This window comes from Cottoperca gobio, unplaced genomic scaffold, assembly GCF_900634415.1.
Source record: "Cottoperca gobio unplaced genomic scaffold, fCotGob3.1 fCotGob3_64arrow_ctg1, whole genome shotgun sequence".
Lineage (NCBI taxonomy): Eukaryota > Metazoa > Chordata > Actinopteri > Perciformes > Bovichtidae > Cottoperca > Cottoperca gobio.
The window spans coordinates 440,259-465,671 of record NW_021167060.1 but is presented as its reverse complement, the minus strand read 5'-3'; the positions used below and the strand labels follow the sequence as shown (position 1 = coordinate 465,671).

General features: G+C 29.2%; 1 protein-coding gene across 3 annotated transcripts in view; it reads right to left on the bottom strand.

The window, feature by feature from the left end:
• The window catches only part of LOC115006180 (zinc finger protein GLIS2-like), a 75,459-nt gene that overhangs the window by 32,181 nt on the left and 17,865 nt on the right, over positions 1-25,413 (bottom strand). Inside the window, exon 1 of one of the 3 annotated variants that reach the window (XM_029428274.1) lies at positions 1,191-1,347. The exons of 1 other annotated variant lie outside the window; for it this stretch is intronic. Coding sequence is in view for 1 of the 2 variants with exons in the window: in XM_029428272.1 (XP_029284132.1) it covers positions 355-365 (11 nt within the window). In the remaining variant the exon portion in view is untranslated. Of the gene's footprint in view, positions 1-354; positions 548-1,190; positions 1,348-25,413 lie in introns of those variants that run through there. One more of the 3 variants, XM_029428272.1, reaches the window with a different exon arrangement.

The window sequence follows — 25,413 nt, the reverse complement described above, 5'->3', positions numbered from 1 at the left end:
GTTGTTTACCGCAGCTACAGGACAATGACGTACGTTAAAGCTTTTACTGCTTCGTTAGAGAATCTGAATGAATCTCTCGCTTGATCGTCAGCTCGATGAAGCAGCAGTTAAATCCCTCGTTTTACATTTCTGTCTAAAGACAACAAACAACTGGATGTGTGTTGGTATCCAGGTGTGTTTAGTCTTTATGCTAAGCTAAGCTAACCACCTACTGACTCTGGCTCCACACTTCACACACATGAGAGATAATAAAGTTCATAAACACATTTACCAAAATGTCAAACTTCTCCTTTAACCTAAGTTTAGAAGCCTGAGCTTCCACCTGAAGCCCCCACCCTTCAGTGTTTCTCTCACCAGTTACACATCCCGCCTCAGGAGGAACTCCTAAGTGGCGCCAGACGTGGACTGCAAGTCGATTGGTGACACTGTATGGCTCTTTAACGCCAGCTGGCAGTGAGAGTGATCCTAATTTACTTTCACCGGCTGGTTTTCCAAACTACAACTACAAGTACAGCTCTTTAACTTCTCTGCCGTCACCACAGACTCTTCCCCGATCACCGGCAGGATCCCCGACATAATGTGAGGCAGAGGCTGGACCCACAATGAAGTCAGTGTTTGGGTCCCTGTGCCGGGCTGCCAGCTCCCTCACCACACTGCTTTCACATTCCTCTCTCACACACACACACACACACACACACACACACACACACACACACACACACACACACACACACACACACACACACACACTGCTATTCGGAGGTATTGTGACGGCACGCACATACAGGACCATATGTACCCAGGCACGCATGCAGGAGTCCCTCCAGCAGCTACTCCCCCTGTTTCCCCTCAGTGACCTGCGTGTGGGTAGTGTGTCCGGACCCTCTTATGGATCCTGCCTCGCAGAACACTTTGACTGTTCACACAACATGTGTACTTGTGCACACAGTCACATATAGTGGATACTGTAAACACATGTGAGGAGTTTCTTCAGGGAGGACCCTGATTCAAAGTGTGTCGTCGTTTCAGAAATATGTTTGGTGTCAGCCGGCAAACAAAGCGACTTGTTAAAGAATATGTTGTTGTCAGATGTTGTCAGATGTTAATGTGACTGGTGTAAATAAATGTTACGTAACAAGTTTAACATCAACTTTGTCGTTATTACACCACGTGACTTTATTCTACGTCACCTGTTCCGACCAAATCAGTTCGTATACAATCCACATAATGTTGAAGCAGGAAGCATCTCGTTGATCTAAACACTCCAGACTTTCACGCAGAGACCAGGGATAATTTATTGGTCACACAAAGTCTGTGGAGCTGGAAGTTTATTTTGAAAAGCCTGTATGCTCCCTCTCTCTTAGATCTAAAGAGAAGGAGGCAGAAGAGGAGATAGAGGAAAATCCCGCGAGAGAGAGAGTCTCTCCCTCAGGCCGAAAGGAAGAGAGAAAGAGGGCTCCAGAGAGAGAGAGAGAGGAGAGAAAGAGAGAGAGAAGACGAGAAGAGCGAGACCTAAAGCGAGAGAGAGAGAGCGAGGAGCTAGAGCGATGGTCTGTATCGCCGCATCTCCATTCTAGCTCTCTATATCGACGATCTGCGTGTCATAAGCTACTTCACCCTCCTTTCCTCTCTCTCTCACTCTTCCTATCCGCTTCTTTCTCTCTCTCCCACTCTCTCTCTCCCCACCTCTCTTTCCCTCCTCTCTTCTTCCCGCTCGCTCTCTTTCGCCCTCTCTCTCTCTCCCTCTCTTGGTCATTGTGTCGTTTGCAGACACACATTGCATCACTCTTTATCATCAGGGAACATTTGAATAATTTCCTCCTCGTCGTTCTTTCTCTCCTTCTTCTGAACCTCAGATCCATGTGATGAATCCATAAAGAGTAAAGTTAAGAAGATAGAATCTCAGGTTGTTTTCTAGGTTTTAGGTTTTAGGGAGGACGACAGCAGAGCCTTCCCATCCCACGTCCTTATAAGGTATGATGTAATGTCGCTGCGACAGCGAGGATGACAGGAGGCTTTGTCTTGTGAGGCAGAAGGGATGGCAGCGTGCAGGGAGACAGACAGAGAGCAGGGAAAACAGAAAGTAGGAAAACGGAGAGAGAGAAGAAAGGAGGGAGGGGAAGTGAGAGAGTGTGAGAGTCAGACGTGGCTTCCCACCCTTTCCTCTCCTCACCCTTTTCCCATTATTTCTCTCTCTCTTGCTAAGTGATGCAACTCTGCAGAGCAAGTCTGCAACAGCCACCAGTCCACCTTGCAGCTGCTCTCTCTCTGACACTGGCGTCTTCACCGTTTAGGAAGGAGGGGTGGCGGCTGTCAGGGGAGGAGGGGCGGGGGAGTGATCTCTCAGGATTATTCTGCTCTTTTTCCAGACTTTCTGTGCAACTCTAAACTTATTTCTGAATCCCTACAAGACGTTTTTAAAGGGTTTGCAGCAGAAAGACTTGAAACACATTTGTCTGCTCGTGACTCGCAGGTTCATGAGAGGAGTCTTCTTCTTCTTCCAGAGTGTGATGTTAGCAGACTCACACAGATGTTTAGCTTCATATTGTGAAGCTAAGGGTCACTTTCTCTCCTGAAAACATATACAACTTAATAAAGTGGCATCTTGTGTTATATGTATATGTGCTCCACATATGTGTAATGAGTTCAATATCATTATTATTATTATTATTCCTTATTGTCCTTCAGTGATGCATCTATGTATCTATTAAATGGCATTTTTATATATTTTTAAAATCTTTTTTTATGCATTCTATAAAAATGTTATTTTACTTTTTATCTTGTTTTTATTATTGTTGTTATTATTATTGTGTTTTATTTTCCATCTTATTTTCTATTTCTTTAAAGCATCTTTTCCCTGTTTTTATGTTTATTCTCCTTTATTGTAAAGCCGTTTGTGCTGCTTTTACAAATTATTATTATTATTATTATTAATATTATTAATAATAATATTATTAATAATAATATTATTAATAATAATATTAATAATTATTAATATTATTATTAATATTAATATTATTATTACATTAATAGCTCTCAGATGAAAAGAAAGATTTCGCTCTCCACGACTGCCTGCCTGTCTACCTACCTGTCTGTCTGTCTGTCTGTCTGTCTACCTGTCTGTCTGTCTACCTGTCTGTCTGTCTGTCTGTCTGTCTACCTGTCTGTCTGTCTGTCTACCTGCCTGCCTGTCTACCTGTCTGTCTGTCTACCTGCCTGCCTGCCTGTCTACCTGCCTGTCTACCTACCTGCCTGCCTGTCTGCCTGTCTACCTGCCTGTCTACCTGTCTGTCTACCTGCCTGCCTGTCTACCTGTCTGTCTACCTGCCTGCCTGCCTGTCTACCTGTCTGTCTACCTGCCTGCCTGCCTGTCTACCTGTCTGTATACCTATCTGCCTGCCTGTCTACCTGCCTGTCTACCTGTCTGTTTACCTGTCTGCCTGCCTACCTACCTGCCTGTCTACCTGTCTACCTGCCTACCTACCTGCCTGCCTGCCTGTCTGTCTACCTGTCTACAACATAAGGCTTCTTCTGTTGGATGTTTTAATACTGTAGTTTTCTCTCTGACGTCGCTCAGAGGTGGGAGGGGGGGGGTTCTGGGGGTCAAATCTCGTGACCTTTGACCCCTGAAGGAACAAACGCTTGTCTTCCGTTCTGATTGACATCCCGCGATTACTCTATCCCTTCTCCTTACCCAGAATCCTTTGCACCACCAGCACTCTTACCATCAACACACGTCAACACACACACTCTCTGCTTTCCCTTCCCTGTCTCCTTCCCTGTCTCCTTCCCTGTCTCCTTCTCTGTCTCCTTCCCTGTCTCCTTCTCTGTATCCTTCTATTTCTCCTTCCCTGACTCCTTCCCTGTCTCCTTCTCTGTCTCCTTCTCTGTCTCCTTCCCTGTCTCCTTCTCTGTATCCTTCCCGGTCTCCTTCCCTGTCTCATTCCCTGTCTCCTTTTGTGCCTCCTTCTCTGTCTAATTCTGTATCTCCTTCTGTGCCTCCTTCTCTGTCTCCTTCCCTGTCTCCTTCTTTATCTCCTTCCCTGTCTCTTTCCCTGTCTCCTTCTCTGTCTCCTTCCCTGTCTCCTTCCCTGTCTCCTTCCCTGTCTCCTTCTCTGTTCCCTTCCCTGTCTCCTTCTCTGTCTCCTTCTCTGTCTCCTTCCCTGTCTCCTTCCCTGTCTCCTTCCCTGTCTCTTTCTGTGTCTCTTTCTGTGTCTCCTTCTCTGTCTCCTTCCCTGTCTCCTTCTCTGTTCCCTTCTATTTCTCCTTCTCTGTCTCCTTCCCTGTCTCCTTCCCTGTCTCCTTCTCTGTCTCCTTCTCTGTCTCCTTCTCTGTCTCCTTCTGTGTCTCTTTCTGTGTCTCCTTCTGTGTCTCCTTCCCTGTCTCCTTCTCTGTTCCCTTCGATTTCTCCTTCTCTGTCTCCTTCCCTGTCTCCTTCCCTGTGTCCTTCTCTGTCTCCTTCTCTGTCTTCTTCTGTGTCTCTTTCTGTGTCTCCTTCTGTGTCTCCTTCTGTGTCTCCTTCCCTTTCTCCTTCCCTGTCTCCTTCTCTGTCTCCTTCCCTGTCTCCTTCCCTCAGCTGTCATCCAGACCTGAAACATACAAACACATGCGCCTCACATTCCTATGTGCAGAGCAGATTCACCCAATTTCTTTCCACTGTGTGTGTGTGTGTGTGTGTGTGTGTGTGTGTGTGTGGTGTGTGTGTGTGTGTGTGTGTGTGTGTGTGTGTGTGTGTGTGTGTGTGTGTGTGTGTGTGTGTGTGTGTGTGTGGGTGTGTGTGTGTGCCAAGCCAGTAAATAATAACCAATCCCAGCTGTACTGCAGGCCGTTCCTCTCTCTCTCGGTGGGGAAACAAAGAGGGAGAGTAGGGGGGGGGGGGGGGGGGCAGAGTAATGAGCTGGAAAAGAAAGTCATCGAAGAGTTGAGCAGGAAGAATTAATAATGTTTTAATGTGAACAGACATCAGCAGTCTGGCAGTCGGGGGGGCTGCGAGTCGCAATCCACTCATTTCAACAGGGGGGGGGGGGGGTCCATGGTCTCCTATAAGAGTCCTTTAAACAATCCTCACTGAGTTTTCTTTCTCACATCCTGGATTGTGTGAAGTGGCTTCATCAGAGAACAACAGGCTCAAACTGCAGGGGGCTCCAACAGGGGGTCCGTCACTCCTCAGGGGGTCCGCAGAATATTTCTTGTTTTATTAGCAAAGAAGAATTAAAGAAAACTAAACTCATTATTAACGCAGCATTTTAACTTTCACCCTCGAGTCCCCGTTAGCTAAACGCCGGGTTAGCTAAACGCCGGGTTAGCTAAACGCCGGGTTAGCGACAGCTACGTGTTTTTAAAGTGTAGAAAAGAAGCATAAAGTTTTCACACGGCAGACGATAGAAGATCTTTTGAGAATCTGCCGACACTGTTTTAATCATTCACATAAATGGACTCATTCATGCCAACATGGGGAGAAAGGTTAACAGAATATTAATCGACTTTGGATATTTAATAATCATTGACGTCTTTTGTCTTCAGCTGGTTCCATCTTTAAATGTGTGGATCTTAGTGTTAAAGTATAAAATATAATAACTTCAGCATCTTAAGTGTTCGGACACATGGTCAGACTAAACAAACCGTATAAAAATTAAACGTTTTTTCAATGTTTTCTTACATTTTATGCACCAGATGATTAATTATTTAAAGATATAACTGTATAACTATATAACTATATAACTATGTAACTATATAACTATATAACTTTATAACTATGTAACGATATAACTATGTAACTATGTAACTATATATCTATATAACTATATATCTATATAACTATATAACTATATAACTATGTAACTATGTAACTATATGACTTTATAACTATGTAACTATATAACTATGTAACTATGTAACTATATATCTATATAACTATATATCTATATAACTATATAACTATGTAACTATGTAAATATATAACTATGTAACTATGTAACTATATAACTATGTAACTATGTAACTATATATCTATATAACTATATATCTATATAACTATATAACTATATAACTATGTAACTATATAACTATGTAACTATGTAACTATATAACTATGTAACTATGTAACTATATATCTATATAACTATATATCTATATAACTATATAACTATGTAACTACATAACTATGTAACTATGTAACTATATAACTATGTAACTATATATCTATATAACTTTATAACTATGTAACTATGTAACTATGTAACTATATAACTATATAACTTTATAACTATGTAACTATGTAACTATATAACTATGTAACTATATAACTATGTAACTATATAACTATGTAACTATGTAACAATATAACTATATAACTATATAACTATGTAACTATGTAACTATATAACTATGTAACTATGTAACTATGTAACTATATATCTATATAACTATATAACTATATAACTATGTAACTATATAACAATATATATATATATAACTATATAACTATGTAACTATATATCTATATATCTATATAACTATATAACTATGTAACTTTGTAACTATATAACTATATGACTATGTAACTATATATCTATATATCTATATAACTATATAACTATGTAACTTTGTAACTATATAACTATATAACTATGTAACTATATAACTATGTAACGATATAACTATATAACTATGTAACTTTGTAACTATATAACTATATGTCTATATAACTATATAACTATGTAACGATATAACTATATAACTATATGTCTATATAACTATATAACTATGTAACTATATAACTATATGTCTATATAACTATATAACTATGTAACGATATAACTATATAACTATATATCTATATAACTATATAACTATATATCTATATAACTATGTAACAATATAACTATATAACTATATAACTATATATCTATATAACTATATAACTATATAACGATATAACTATATAACTATATATCTATATAACAATATAACTATATAACTATATAACTATGTAACTATGTAACTATATAACAATATATATATATAACTATATAACTATGTAACTATATAACTATGTAACTATATAACAATATATATATATATATAACTATATATCTATATAACTATATAACTATGTAACTATATAACAATATATATATATAACTATATAACTATGTAACTATATATCTATATATCTATATAACTATATAACTATGTAACTTTGTAACTATATAACTATGTAACTATATAACTATGTAACTATATATCTATATATCTATATAACTATATAACTATGTAACTATATATCTATATATCTATATAACTATATAACTATGTAACTATATAACAATATATATATATTAACTATATAACTATGTAACTATATATCTATATATCTATATAACTATATAACTATGTAACTTTGTAACTATATAACTATATAACTATATAACTATGTAACGATATAACTATATAACTATATAACTATATGTCTATATGACTATATAACTATGTAACTATATAACAATATATATATATATAACTATATAACTATGTAACTATATATCTATATATCTATATAACTATATAACTATGTAACTTTGTAACTATATATCTATATGTCTATATAACTATATAACTATGTAATGATATAACTATATAACTATATATCTATATAACTATGTAACAATATAACTATATAACTATATAACTATATATCTATATAACTATATAACTATATATCTATATAACTATATAACTATATAACTATGTAACTATATAACTATATATCTATATAACTATATAACTATGTAACTATGTAACTATATAACTATATAACTATGTAACTATGTAACTATATAACTATGTAACTATATAACTATATATCAATATAACTATATTACTATGTAACTATATAACTATGTAACTATGTAACTATATAACTATATAACTATGTAACTATGTAACAATATAACTATATAACTATATATCTATATAACTATATAACTATGTAACTATATAACTATGTAGCTATGTAACAATATAACTATATAACTATGTAACTATGTAACTATATATCTATATAACTATATAACTATGTAACTATGTAACTATATAACTATATAACTATGTAACTATGTAACAATATAACTATATAACTATATATCTATATAACTATATAACTATGTAACTATATAACTATGTAGCTATGTAACAATATAACTATATAACTATGTAACTATGTAACTATATAACTATGTAACTATATAACAATATATATATAACTATATAACTATGTAACTATATGTCTATATATCTATATAACTATATAACTATGTAACTTTGTAACTATATAACTATGTAACTATGTAACTATGTAACTATATAACTATATATCTATATAACTATATAACTATGTAACTATATGTCTATATATCTATATAACTATATAACTATGTAACTTTGTAACTATATAACTATGTAACTATGTAACTATGTAACTATATAACTATATATCTATATAACTATATAACTATGTAACTATATAACAATATATATATAACTATATAACTATGTAACTATATGTCTATATATCTATATAACTATGTAACTATATAACAATATATATATAACTATATAACTATGTAACTATATAACTATATATCTATATAACTATATAACTATGTAACTATATAACTATATATCTGTATAACTATATAACTATGTAACTATATATCTATGTCTATATAACTATATAACTATGTAACGATATAACTATATAACTATATATCTATATAACTATATAACTATGTAACTATATAACAATATATATATAACTATATAACTATGTAACTATATGTCTATATATCTATATAACTATATAACTATGTAACTTTGTAACTATATAACTATGTAACTATGTAACTATGTAACTATATAACTATATATCTATATAACTATATAACTATGTAACTATGTAACTATATAACTATATATCTATATAACTATATAACTATGTAACGATATAACTATATAACTATATATCTATATAACTATATATCTATATAACTATGTAACAATATAACTATATAACTATATATCTATATGTCTATATAACTATATAACTATGTAACGATATAACTATATAACTATATATCTATATAACTATATATCTATATAACTATGTAACAATATAACTATATAACTATATATCTATATGTCTATATAACTATATAACTATGTAACGATATAACTATATAACTATGTAACAATATAACTATATAACTATATATCTATATAACTATATAACTATATAACTATATAACTATGTAACTATATATCTATGTCTATATAACTATATAACTATGTAACGATATAACTATATAACTATATATCTATATAACTATATATCTATATAACTATGTAACAATATAACTATATAACTATATATCTATATGTCTATATAACTATATAACTATGTAACGATATAACTATATAACTATATATCTATATAACTATATATCTATATAACTATGTAACAATATAACTATATAACTATATATCTATATGTCTATATAACTATATAACTATGTAACGATATAACTATATAACTATGTAACAATATAACTATATAACTATATAACTATATAACTATGTAACTATGTAACTATATAACTATATATCTATATATCTATATAACTATGTAACAATATAACTATATAACTATATATCTATATAACTATATAACTATATAACTATATATCTATATAACTATGTAACAATATAACTATATAACTATATATCTATATAACTATGTAACAATATAACTATATAACTATATATCTATATAACTATGTAACTATGTAACTATATAACTATATAACTATGTAACTATGTAACTATGTAACTATATAACTATATATCTATATAACTATATAACTATATAACTATATATCTATATAAATATATAACTATGTAACTGGGAACCATCACCTTATCGTGGTGGAGAGGTTTGTGTGTCCCTATGAACCTGAGAGCTGTGTTGTCTGGAGCCTAATGCTCCTGGTAGGGTCTCCCAAGGCAAATTGGTCTCAGGCGAGGGGCCAGACTAAGAATGGTTCAAAAACGACTTCATGAAAGAAAGGGAAAGGAAAGGAGAGACCCTGCCCGGAGGAAGCCCGGGGCCCCCGTCTGGAGCCAGGCCCAGAGGGAGGGCCCGACAGCGAGCGCCTGGTGGCCGGGTTTGCCACGGAGCCCGGTCGGGCACAGCCCGAAGAAGCTACGTGGTGCCTCCCATCCATCCATCCTGTGGGCCCACCACTCATGGGAAAAACCGCTGGGGTCGGGTGCGCTGTCACACGGGTGGCAGTGATGGTCAGGGACCTCGACGGACCAGACCCGGGCAGCAGAGGCTGGCTCTGGGGACGTGGAACGTCACCTCTCTGTGGGGGAAGGAGTCGGAACTAGTGCGGGAGGTGGATCGCTACCAGTTGGATCTGGTGGGGCTTACCTCCACGCACAGTCTTGGCTCTGGAACCGTACTCCTGGATAGGGGTTGGACTCTATTCTTCTCCGGAGTTGCCCAAGGTGTGAGGCCTCGGGCCGGGGTGGGGATACTCACTAGCCCCCGGCTGAGCGCCGCCACGTTGGAGTTTATCCCGGTGGACGAGAGGGTCGCCTCCCTACGCCTTCGGGTTATGGGGGGACAAACTCTGACTGTTGTTTGTGCCTATGCCCCAAACCGCAGTTCTGAGTATTCGGCCTTCTTGGAGACCCTGAATGGAGCCCTGCAGGTGGCTCCAGTAGGGGACTCCGTAGTCTTGCTGGGAGACTTCAACGCACACGTGGGAAACGATGGAGACACCTGGAGAGGCGTGATTGGGAGGAAGGGCCTCCCTGATCTAAACCCGAACGGTCGTTTGTTGTTGGACTTCTGTGCTAGTCATGGAATGGCCATAACAAACACCATGTTCGAACATAAGGATGCTCATAAGTGCACGTGGTACCAGAGCACCCTAGGCCAAAGGTCAATGATCGATTTCGTAATCGTATCATCTGATCTGAGGCCGCATGTTTTGGACACTCGGGTGAAGAGAGGGGCGGAGCTGTCGACTGATCACCATCTGGTGGTGAGTTGGATCAAGGGGTGGGGGAAGACTCTGGACAGACCTGGTAAACCCAAACGGGTAGTGCGGGTGAACTGGGAACGTCTGGAGGAAGCCCCTGTCCTGGGGATCTTTAACTCACACCTCCGGCGGAGCTTTTCAGCCATCCCTGTGGAGGTTGGGGGCATTGAACCTGAGTGGGCGATGTTCAAAACCTCTATTGCTGAAGCTGCGGTGATGAGCTGTGGTCTCAAGGTCTTAGGTGCCTCAAGGGGCGGTAACCCTCGAACACCGTGGTGGACCCCGGTGGTCAGGGAAGCCGTCCGACTGAAGAAGGAGTCCTTCCGGGTTATGTTATCTGGGAGGACTCCGGAAACAGTTGCAGGGTATCGAAGGACTAGAAGGGCGGCAGCTTCTGCCGTGTCAGAGGCAAAGCAGCGGGTGTGGGAGAAGTTCGGAGAAGCTATGGAGAAGGACTTTCGGTCGGCACCAAGGTGCTTCTGGAAAACCATCCGGCACCTCAGGAGGGGGAAGCGAGGAACCATCCAAGCTGTGTACAGCAAGGGTGGGACCCTGCTGACTTCAACTGAGAAGGTTATCGGCCGCTGGAAGGAGCACTTTGAGGAACTCCTGAATCCGACTAACACGCCCTCTATGGTTGAGGCAGAGCTGGAAGCTGATGGGGGATCATGGTCAATTTCCCTGATGGAAGTCACTGAGGTAGTCAAACAACTCCACAGTGGCAAAGCCGCAGGGGTTGATGAGATCCGTCCAGAAATGCTGAAGGCTTTGGGTGTTGAGGGGCTGTCTTGGTTGACACGCCTCGTCAACATTGCGTGGAAGTCTGGGACAGTGCCTAGGGGTTGGCAGACCGGGGTGGTGGTTCCCCTATTTAAAAAGGGGGACCAGAGAGTGTGTGCCAACTACAGGGGTATCACACTTCTCAGCCTCCCTGGTAAAGTCTACTCCAAGGTACTGGAAAGGAGGGTTCGGCCGGTAGTCGAACCTCTGATTGAAGAGGAACAATGCGGATTCCGTCCTGGTCGTGGAACAACAGACCAACTCTTTACTCTTGCAAGGATCCTGGAGGGGGCCTGGGAGTACGCCCATCCGGTCTACATGTGTTTTGTGGATCTGGAGAAGGCGTATGACCGGGTCCCCCGGGTGATACTGTGGGAGGTGCTGCGGGAGTATGGGGTGAGGGGGTCACTTTTGAGGGCCATCCAATCCCTGTACGCCCAAAGCGAGAGTTGTGTCCGGATACTCGGCAGTAAGTCGGACTCGTTTCCCGTGAATGTTGGCCTCCGCCAGGGCTGCGCTTTATCACCAATCCTGTTCGTGATGTTCATGGATAGGATATCGAGGCGTAGTCGTGGAGGAGAGGGGTTGCAGTTCGGTGACCTGAGGATCTCATCGCTGCTCTTTGCAGATGATGTGGTCCTTATGGCATCATCGGTCTGTGACCTTCAACACTCACTGGATCGGTTCGCAGCCGAGTGTGCAGCGGTTGGGATGAGGATCAGCACCTCCAAATCTGAGGCCATGGCTCTCAGCAGGAAACCGGTGGATTGCCTACTCCGGGTAGGGAATGAGCCATTACCCCAAGTTCAAGTACCTCGGGGTCTTGTTCGCGAGTGAGGGGACAATGGAGCGAGAGATTGGCCGGAGAATCGGCGCAGCGGGGGCGGTATTACAGTCACTTTACCGCACCGTTGTGACGAAAAGAGAGCTGAGCCAGAAGGCAAAGCTCTCAATATACCGGTCGATCTTCGTTCCTACCCTCACCTATGGTCATGAAGGCTGGGTCATGACCGAAAGAACGAGATCACGGGTACAAGCGGCCGAAATGGGTTTTCTCAGACGGGTGGCTGGCGTCTCCCTTAGAGATAGGGTGAGAAGCTCAGCCATCCGTGAGAGACTCGGAGTAGAGCCGCTGCTCCTTTACGTTGAAAGGAGCCAGTTGAGGTGGTTCGGGCATCTAGTAAGGATGCCACCTGGGCGCCTCCCTAGGGAGGTGTTCCAGGCACGTCCAGCTGGGAGGAGACCCCGGGGAAGACCCAGGACTCGGTGGAGAGATTATATCTCCTCACTGGCCTGGGAACGCCTCAGGATCCCCCAGTCGGAGCTGGAGGATGTGGCCCGGAGAAGGGAAGATTGGGGTTCCTTACTGGAGCTGCTGCCCCCGCGACCCGATCCCGGATAAGCGGTAGACGATGGATGGATGGATGGAACTATGTAACTATGTAACTATATAACAATATAACTATATAACTATATATCTATATAACTATGTAACTATGTAACTATGTAACTATATAACAATATAACTATATATCTATATAACTATATAACTATATAACTATGTAACTATGTAACTATATATCTATATAACTATATAACTATGTAACTATATAACTATATAACTATGTAACTATGTAACTATATAACTATATATCAATATAACTATATTACTATGTAACTATATAACTATATATCTATATAACTATATAACTATATAACTATGTAACTACATAACTATGTAACAATGTAACTATATAACTATGTAACTATGTAAATATATAACTATGTAACTATGTAACTATATAACTATGTAACTATGTAACTATATATCTATATAACTATATATCTATATAACTATATAACTATATAACTATGTAACTATATAACTATGTAACTATGTAACTATATAACTATGTAACTATGTAACTATATATCTATATAACTATATATCTATATAACTATATAACTATGTAACTACATAACTATGTAACTATGTAACTATATAACTATGTAACTATATATCTATATAACTTTATAACTATGTAACTATGTAACTATGTAACTATATAACTATATAACTTTATAACTATGTAACTATGTAACTATATAACTATGTAACTATGTAACTATGTAACAATATAACTATATAACTATATAACTATGTAACTATGTAACTATATATCTATATAACTATATAACTATATAACTATGTAACTATATAACAATATATATATATAACTATATAACTATGTAACTATATATCTATATATCTATATAACTATATAACTATATAACTATGTAACTATATATCTATATATCTATATAACTATATAACTATGTAACTTTGTAACTATATAACTATATGACTATGTAACTATATATCTATATATCTATATAACTATATAACTATGTAACTTTGTAACTATATAACTATATAACTATGTAACTATATAACTATGTAACGATATAACTATATAACTATGTAACTTTGTAACTATATAACTATATGTCTATATAACTATATAACTATATATCTATATAACTATATAACTATATATCTATATAACTATGTAACAATATAACTATATAACTATATATCTATATAACTATATAACTATATAACGATATAACTATATAACTATATATCTATATAACTATATAACTATATAACTATGTAACGATATAACTATATATCTATGTAACTATATAACTATATAACTATATAACTATGTAACTATGTAACTATATAACAATATATATATAACTATATAACTATGTAACTATATATCTATATATCTATATAACTATATAACTATGTAACTATATAACAATATATATATATATAACTATATAACTATGTAACTATATATCTATATATCTATATAACTATATAACTATGTAACTTTGTAACTATATAACTATGTAACTATATAACTATATGTCTATATAACTATATAACTATGTAACGATATAACTATATAACTATATAACTATATGTCTATATGACTATATAACTATGTAACTATATAACTATATGTCTATATAATTATATAACTATGTAACGATATAACTATATAACTATATATCTATATAAATATATAACTATGTAACTATATAACTATGTAACTATGTAACTACATAACTATGTAACTATGTAACTATATAACAATGTAACTATATATCTATATAACTTTATAACTATGTAACTATGTAACTATGTAACTATTTAACTTTATAACTATGTAACTATGTAACTATATAACTATGTAACTATATAACTATGTAACTATGTAACAATATAACTATATAACTATGTAACTATATAACTATGTAACTATGTAACTACATAACTATGTAACTATGTAACTATATAACTATGTAACTATATATCTATATAACTTTATAACTATGTAACTATGTAACTATGTAACTATATAACTTTATAACTATGTAACTATGTAACTATATAACTATGTAACTATATAACTATGTAACTATGTAACAATATAACTATATAACTATGTAACTATATAACAATATATATATATAACTATATAACTATGTAACTATATATCTATATATCTATATAACTATATAACTATGTAAATATATAACAATATATATATATAACTATATAACTATGTAACTATATATCTATATATCTATATAACTATATAACTATGTAACGATATAACTATATAACTATATGTCTATATAACTATATAACTATGTAACTATATAACTATATAACTATATAACTATGTAACGATATAACTATATAACTATATATCTATATAACTATATAACTATATATCTATATAACTATGTAACAATATAACTATATAACTATATAACTATATATCTAAATAACTATATAACTATATAACGATATAACTATATATCTATATAACTATATAACTATGTAACGATATAACTATATAACTATATATCTATATAACTATATAACTATATAACGATATAACTATATAACTATATATCTATATGTCTATATAACTATATAACTATGTAACGATATAACTATATATCTATATAACTATATAACTATCTGTATAACTATGTAACAATATAACTATATAACTATATATCTATATAACTATATAACTATATAACTATGTAACTATATAACAATATAACTATGTAACTATATATCTATATATCTATATAACTATATAACTATGTAACTTTGTAACTATATATCTATATGTCTATATAACTATATAACTATGTAACGATATAACTATATAACTATATATCTATATAACTATGTAACAATATAACTATATAACTATATAACTATATATCTATATAACTATATAACTATATATCTATATAACTATATAACTATATAAATATGTAACTATATTACTATATATCTATATAACTATATAACTATGTAACTATATAACTATATAACTATGTAACTATGTAACTATATAACTATGTAACTATATAACTATATATCAATATAACTATATTACTATGTAACTATATAACTATGTAACTATGTAACTATATAACTATATATCTTTATAACTATATAACTATGTAACTATGTAACTATATAACTATATAACTATGTAACTATGTAACAATATAACTATATAACTATATATCTATATAACTATATAACTATGTAACTATATAACTATGTAGCTATGTAACAATATAACTATGTAACTATGTAACTATATATCTATATAACTATATAACTATGTAACTATATAACAATATATATATATATATAACTATATAACTATGTAACTATATGTCTATATATCTATATAACTATATAACTATGTAACTTTGTAACTATATAACTATGTAACTATGTAACTATATAACAATATAACTATATATCTATATAACTATATAACTATATAACTATGTAACTATGTAACTATATAACTATATATCTATATAACTATATAACTATGTAACTATGTAACTATATAACTATATAACTATGTAACTATGTAACTATATAACTATATATCAATATAACTATATTACTATGTAACTATATAACTATATATCTATATAACTATATAACTATATAACTATGTAACTACATAACTATGTAACAATGTAACTATATAACTATGTAACTATGTAAATATATAACTATGTAACTATGTAACTATATAACTATGTAACTATGTAACTATATATCTATATAACTATATATCTATATAACTATATAACTATATAACTATGTAACTATATAACTATGTAACTATGTAACTATATAACTATGTAACTATGTAACTATATATCTATATAACTATATATCTATATAACTATATAACTATGTAAATACATAACTATGTAACTATGTAACTATATAACTATGTAACTATATATCTATATAACTTTATAACTATGTAACTATGTAACTATGTAACTATATAACTATATAACTTTATAACTATGTAACTATGTAACTATATAACTATGTAACTATATAACTATGTAACTATGTAACAATATAACTATATAACTATATAACTATGTAACTATATAACTATGTAACTATGTAACTATGTAACTATATATCTATATAACTATATAACTATGTAACTATATAACAATATATATATATAACTATATAACTATGTAACTATATATCTATATATCTATATAACTATATAACTATATAACTATGTAACTATATATCTATATATCTATATAACTATATAACTATGTAACTTTGTAACTATATAACTATATGACTATGTAACTATATATCTATATATCTATATAACTATATAACTATGTAACTTTGTAACTATATAACTATATAACTATGTAACTATATAACTATGTAACGATATAACTATATAACTATGTAACTTTGTAACTATATAACTATATGTCTATATAACTATATAACTATATATCTATATAACTATATAACTATATATCTATATAACTATGTAACAATAAAACTATATAACTATATAACTATATATCTATATAACTATATAACGATATAACTATATAACTATATATCTATATAACTATATAACTATATAACTATGTAACGATATAACTATATATCTATATAACTATATAACTATATAACTATGTAACTATGTAACTATATAACAATATATATATAACTATATAACTATGTAACTATATATCTATATATCTATATAACTATATAACTATGTAACTATATAACAATATATATATATAACTATATAACTATGTAACTATATATCTATATATCTATATAACTATATAACTATGTAACTTTGTAACTATATAACTATGTAACTATATAACTATATGTCTATATAACTATATAACTATGTAACGATATAACTATATAACTATATAACTATATGTCTATATGACTATATAACTATGTAACTATATAACTATATGTCTATATAATTATATAACTATGTAACGATATAACTATATAACTATATATCTATATAAATATATAACTATGTAACTATATAACTATGTAACTATGTAACTACATAACTATGTAACTATGTAACTATGTAACTATATATCTATATAACTTTATAACTATGTAACTATGTAACTATGTAACTATATAACTTTATAACTATGTAACTATGTAACTATATAACTATGTAACTATATAACTATGTAACTATGTAACAATATAACTATATAACTATGTAACTATATAACTATGTAACTATGTAACTACATAACTATGTAACTATGTAACTATATAACTATGTAACTATATATCTATATAACTTTATAACTATGTAACTATGTAACTATGTAACTATATAACTTTATAACTATGTAACTATGTAACTATATAACTATGTAACTATATAACTATGTAACTATGTAACAATATAACTATATAACTATGTAACTATATAACAATATATATATATAACTATATAACTATGTAACTATATATCTATATATCTATATAACTATATAACTATGTAAATATATAACAATATATATATATATAACTGTATAACTATGTAACTATATATCTATATATCTATATAACTATATAACTATGTAACGATATAACTATATAACTATATGTCTATATAACTATATAACTATGTAACTATATAACTATATGTCTATATAACTATATAACTATGTAACGATATAACTATATAACTATATATCTATATAACTATATAACTATATATCTATATAACTATGTAACAATATAACTATATAACTATATAACTATATATCTATATAACTATATAACTATATAACGATATAACTATATATCTATATAACTATATAACTATATAACTATGTAACGATATAACTATATAACTATATATCTATATAACTATATAACTATATAACTATATAACGATATAACTATATAACTATATATCTATATGTCTATATAACTATATAACTATGTAACGATATAACTATATATCTATATAACTATATAACTATCTATATAACTATGTAACAATATAACTATATAACTATATATCTATATAACTATATAACTATGTAACTATATAACAATATAACTATGTAACTATATATCTATATATCTATATAACTATGTAACTTTGTAACTATATATCTATATAACTATATAACTATGTAACTATATAACTATATATCTATATAACTATATAACTATGTAACTATATAACTATATAACTATGTAACTATGTAACTATATAACTATGTAACTATATAACTATATATCAATATAACTATATTACTATGTAACTATATAACTATGTAACTATGTAACTATATAACTATATATCTATATAACTATATAACTATGTAACTATGTAACTATATAACTATATAACTATGTAACTATGTAACAATATAACTATATAACTATATATCTATATAACTATATAACTATGTAACTATATAACTATGTAGCTATGTAACAATATAACTATATAACTATGTAACTATGTAACTATATATCTATATAACTATATAACTATGTAACTATATAACAATATATATATATAACTATATAACTATGTAACTATATGTCTATATATCTATATAACTATATAACTATGTAACTTTGTAACTATATAACTATGTAACTATGTAACTATGTAACTATATAACTATATATCTATATAACTATATAACTATGTAACTATATAACTATATATCTATATAACTATATAACTATGTAACTATATAACTATATATCTATATAACTATATAACTATGTAACTATATAACTAAATATCTATATGTCTATATAACTATATAACTATGTAACGATATAACTATATAACTATATATCTATATAACTATATAACTATATATCTATATAACTATGTAACTATATAACTATGTAACTATGTAACTATATAACTATATAACTATGTAACTATGTAACTATATAACTATATATCAATATAACTATATTACTATGTAACTATATAACTATATATCTATATAACTATATAACTATATAACTATATATCTATATAAATATATAACTATGTAACTATGTAACTATATAACAATATAACTATATAACTATATATCTATATAACTATGTAACTATGTAACTATGTAACTATATAACAATATAACTATATATCTATATAGCTATATAACTATATAACTATGTAACTATGTAACTATATAACTATATATCTATATAACTATATAACTATGTAACTATGTAACTATATAACTATATAACTATGTAACTATGTAACTATGTAACTATATAACAATATATATATATATAACTATATAACTATGTAACTATATGTCTATATATCTATATAACTATATAACTATGTAACTTTGTAACTATATAACTATGTAACTATGTAACTATATAACTATATATCTATATAACTATATAACTATGTAACTATATAACTATATATCTATATAACTATATAACTATGTAACTATATAACTATATATCTATATAACTATATAACTATGTAACTATATAACTATATAACTATGTAACTATGTAACTATATAACTATATATCAATATAACTATATTACTATGTAACTATATAACTATGTAACTATGTAACTATATAACTATATAACTATATATCTATATAACTATATAACTATGTAACTATGTAACTATATAACTGTATATCTATATAACTATGTAACTATATAACTATAACTATGTAACTATATATCTATATAACTATATAACTATGTAACTATGTAACTATATAACTGTATATCTATATAACTATGTAACTATATAACTATATATCTATATAACTATGTAACTATATAACTATGTAACTATGTAACTATATAACTATATAACTATATAACTCTGTAACTATATAACTATATATCTATATAACTATGTAACTATGTAACTATATAACGATATAACTATGTAACTATGTAACTATATAACTATATATCTATATAACTATATAACTATATAACTATATAACTCTGTAACTATATAACTATGTAACTATGTAACTATGTAACTATATAACTATATATCTATATAACTATATATCTATATAACTATATAACTCTGTAACTATATAACTATGTAACTATGTAACTATATAACTATATAACTATGTAACTATATATAACTATATAACTATATATCTATATAACTATATAACTATGTAACTATGTAACTATATAACTATATATCTATATAACTATGTAACTATGTAACTATATAACGATATAACTATGTAACTATGTAACTATATAACTATATATCTATATAACTATATAACTATATAACTATATAACTCTGTAACTATATAACTATGTAACTATATAACTATGTAACTATGTAACTATATAACTATATAACTATGTAACTATGTAACTATATAACTATGTAACTATGTAACTATATAACTATATATCAATATAACTATATTACTATGTAACTATATAACTATATATCTATATAACTATATAACTATATAACTATATATCTATATAAATATATAACTATGTAACTATGTAACTATATAACAATATAACTATATAACTATATATCTATATAACTATGTAACTATGTAACTATGTAACTATATAACAATATAACTATATATCTATATAGCTATATAACTATATAACTATGTAACTATGTAACTATATAACTATATATCTATATAACTATATAACTATGTAACTATGTAACTATATAACTATATAACTATGTAACTATGTAACTATATAACTATATATCAATATAACTATATTACTATGTAACTATATAACTATATATCTATATAACTATATAACTATATAACTATGTAACTATGTAACTGTATAACTGTATATCTATATATCTATATAACTATATAACTATATAACTACATAACTATGTAACTATGTAACTATATGACTATGTAACTATGTAACTATATATCTATATAACTTTATAACTATGTAACTATGTAACTATATAACTATATAACTTTATAAATATATAACTATGTAACTATGTAACAATATAACTATATAATTATATATCTATATAACTATATAACTATGTAACTATATAACTATGTAGCTATGTAACAATATAACTATATAACTATGTAACTATATAACTATTTAACTATGTAACTATGTAACTATATATCTATATAACTATATAACTATATAACTATGTAACTATATAACTATCTATCTATATAACTATATAACTATGTAACTATATAACAATATATATATATATAACTATATAACTATGTAACTATATATCTATATATCTATATAACTATATAACTATGTAACTTTGTAACTATATAACTATGTAACTGTGTAACTATGTAACTATATAACTATATAACTATATATCTATATAACTATGTAACTATATATCTATATGTCTATATAACTATATAACTATGTAACGATATAACTATATAACTATATATCTATATAACTATATAACTATATATCTATATAACTATGTAACAATATAACTATATAACTATATATCTATATAACTATATAACTATGTAACTATGTAACTATATAACTATATATCTATATAACTATATAACTATGTAACTATATAACTATATAACTATGTAACTATGTAACTATATAACTATATATCAATATAACTATATTACTATGTAACTATATAACTATGTAACTATGTAACTATATAACTATATAACTATATAACTATGTAACTATGTAACTGTATAACTGTATATCTATATATCTATATAACTATATAACTATATAACTACATAACTATGTAACTATGTAACTATATGACTATGTAACTATGTAACTATATATCTATATAACTTTATAACTATGTAACTATGTAACTATATAACTATATAACTTTATAACTATATAACTATGTAACTATGTAACAATATAACTATATAATTATATATCTATATAACTATATAACTATGTAACTATATAACTATGTAGCTATGTAACAATATAACTATATAACTATGTAACTATATAACTATTTAACTATGTAACTATGTAACTATATATCTATATAACTATATAACTATATAACTATGTAACTATATAACTATCTATCTATATAACTATATAACTATGTAACTATATAACAATATATATATATATAACTATATAACTATGTAACTATATATCTATATATCTATATAACTATATAACTATGTAACTTTGTAACTATATAACTATGTAACTGTGTAACTATGTAACTATATAACTATATAACTATATATCTATATAACTATGTAACTATATATCTATATGTCTATATAACTATATAACTATGTAACGATATAACTATATAACTATATATCTATATAACTATATAACTATATATCTATATAACTATGTAACTATGTAACAATATAACTATATTACTATGTAACTATATAACTATGTAACTATGTAACTATATAACTATATAACTATATATCTATATAACTATATAACTATGTAACTATGTAACTATATAACTGTATATCTATATAACTATGTAACTATATAACTATAACTATGTAACTATATATCTATATAACTATATAACTATGTAACTATGTAACTATATAACTGTATATCTATATAACTATGTAACTATATAACTATATATCTATATAACTATGTAACTATATAACTATGTAACTATGTAACTATATAACTATATAACTATATAACTCTGTAACTATATAACTATATATCTATATAACTATGTAACTATGTAACTATATAACGATATAACTATGTAACTATGTAACTATATAACTATATATCTATATAACTATATAACTATATAACTATATAACTCTGTAACTATATAACTATGTAACTATGTAACTATGTAACTATATAACTATATATCTATATAACTATATATCTATATAACTATATAACTCTGTAACTATATAACTATGTAACTATGTAACTATATAACTATATAACTATGTAACTATATATAACTATATAACTATATATCTATATAACTATATAACTATGTAACTATGTAACTATATAACTATATATCTATATAACTATGTAACTATGTAACTATATAACGATATAACTATGTAACTATGTAACTATATAACTATATATCTATATAACTATATAACTATATAACTATATAACTCTGTAACTATATAACTATGTAACTATGTAACTATGTAACTATGTAACTATGTAACTATATAACTATATATCTATATAACTATATATCTATATAACTATATAACTCTGTAACTATATAACTATGTAACTATGTAACTATATAACTATATATCTATATAACTATATATCTATATAACTATATAACTCTGTAACTATATAACTATGTAACTATGTAACTATATAACTATATAACTACGTAACTATATATAACTATATAACTATATATCTATATAACTATATAACTATGTAACTATGTAACTATATAACTATATATCTATATAACTATATATCTATATATCTATATAACTATATAACTCTGTAACTATATAACTATATAACTATGTAACTATATATAACTATATAACTATATATCTATATAACTATATAACTATGTAACTATGTAACTATATAACTATATATCTATATAACTATATAACTATGTAACTATGTAACTATATAACTATATTCTTTGTATACTTCATACCTTCATCTCTTCTCATTTTAATTCATATTTCTTCTATTAGCTTAATTTTCTCTGATGTTTATGTTTTGCCCAAAGCACAGAATCTCCTTTGTCTCCTTCAAACACAAACCAAAAGGAGAGATTGTGAGAGGGAGGGGGGGGTCAGGGGGGGGGGGTTTGTGGAATTTGGTTTATGTTTGGTCTGGAAGTAAAGGCCCCGGCGCTGCGCTCTAAGGAGGATAATGGAAAAGAGAGGCAGAAGAAAGGGAGTTTTATGGATGTGTGTGTACCCTTACAGGTGGTCGGCACATACTGAGGGGGGGCTTTTGTGTGTCAGTGTGTGTGTGCACGTCTGTGTGTTCGCTGTATTGTGTCAGCGTGCTGGCGATGTGTGGACATTTGTCTGTTG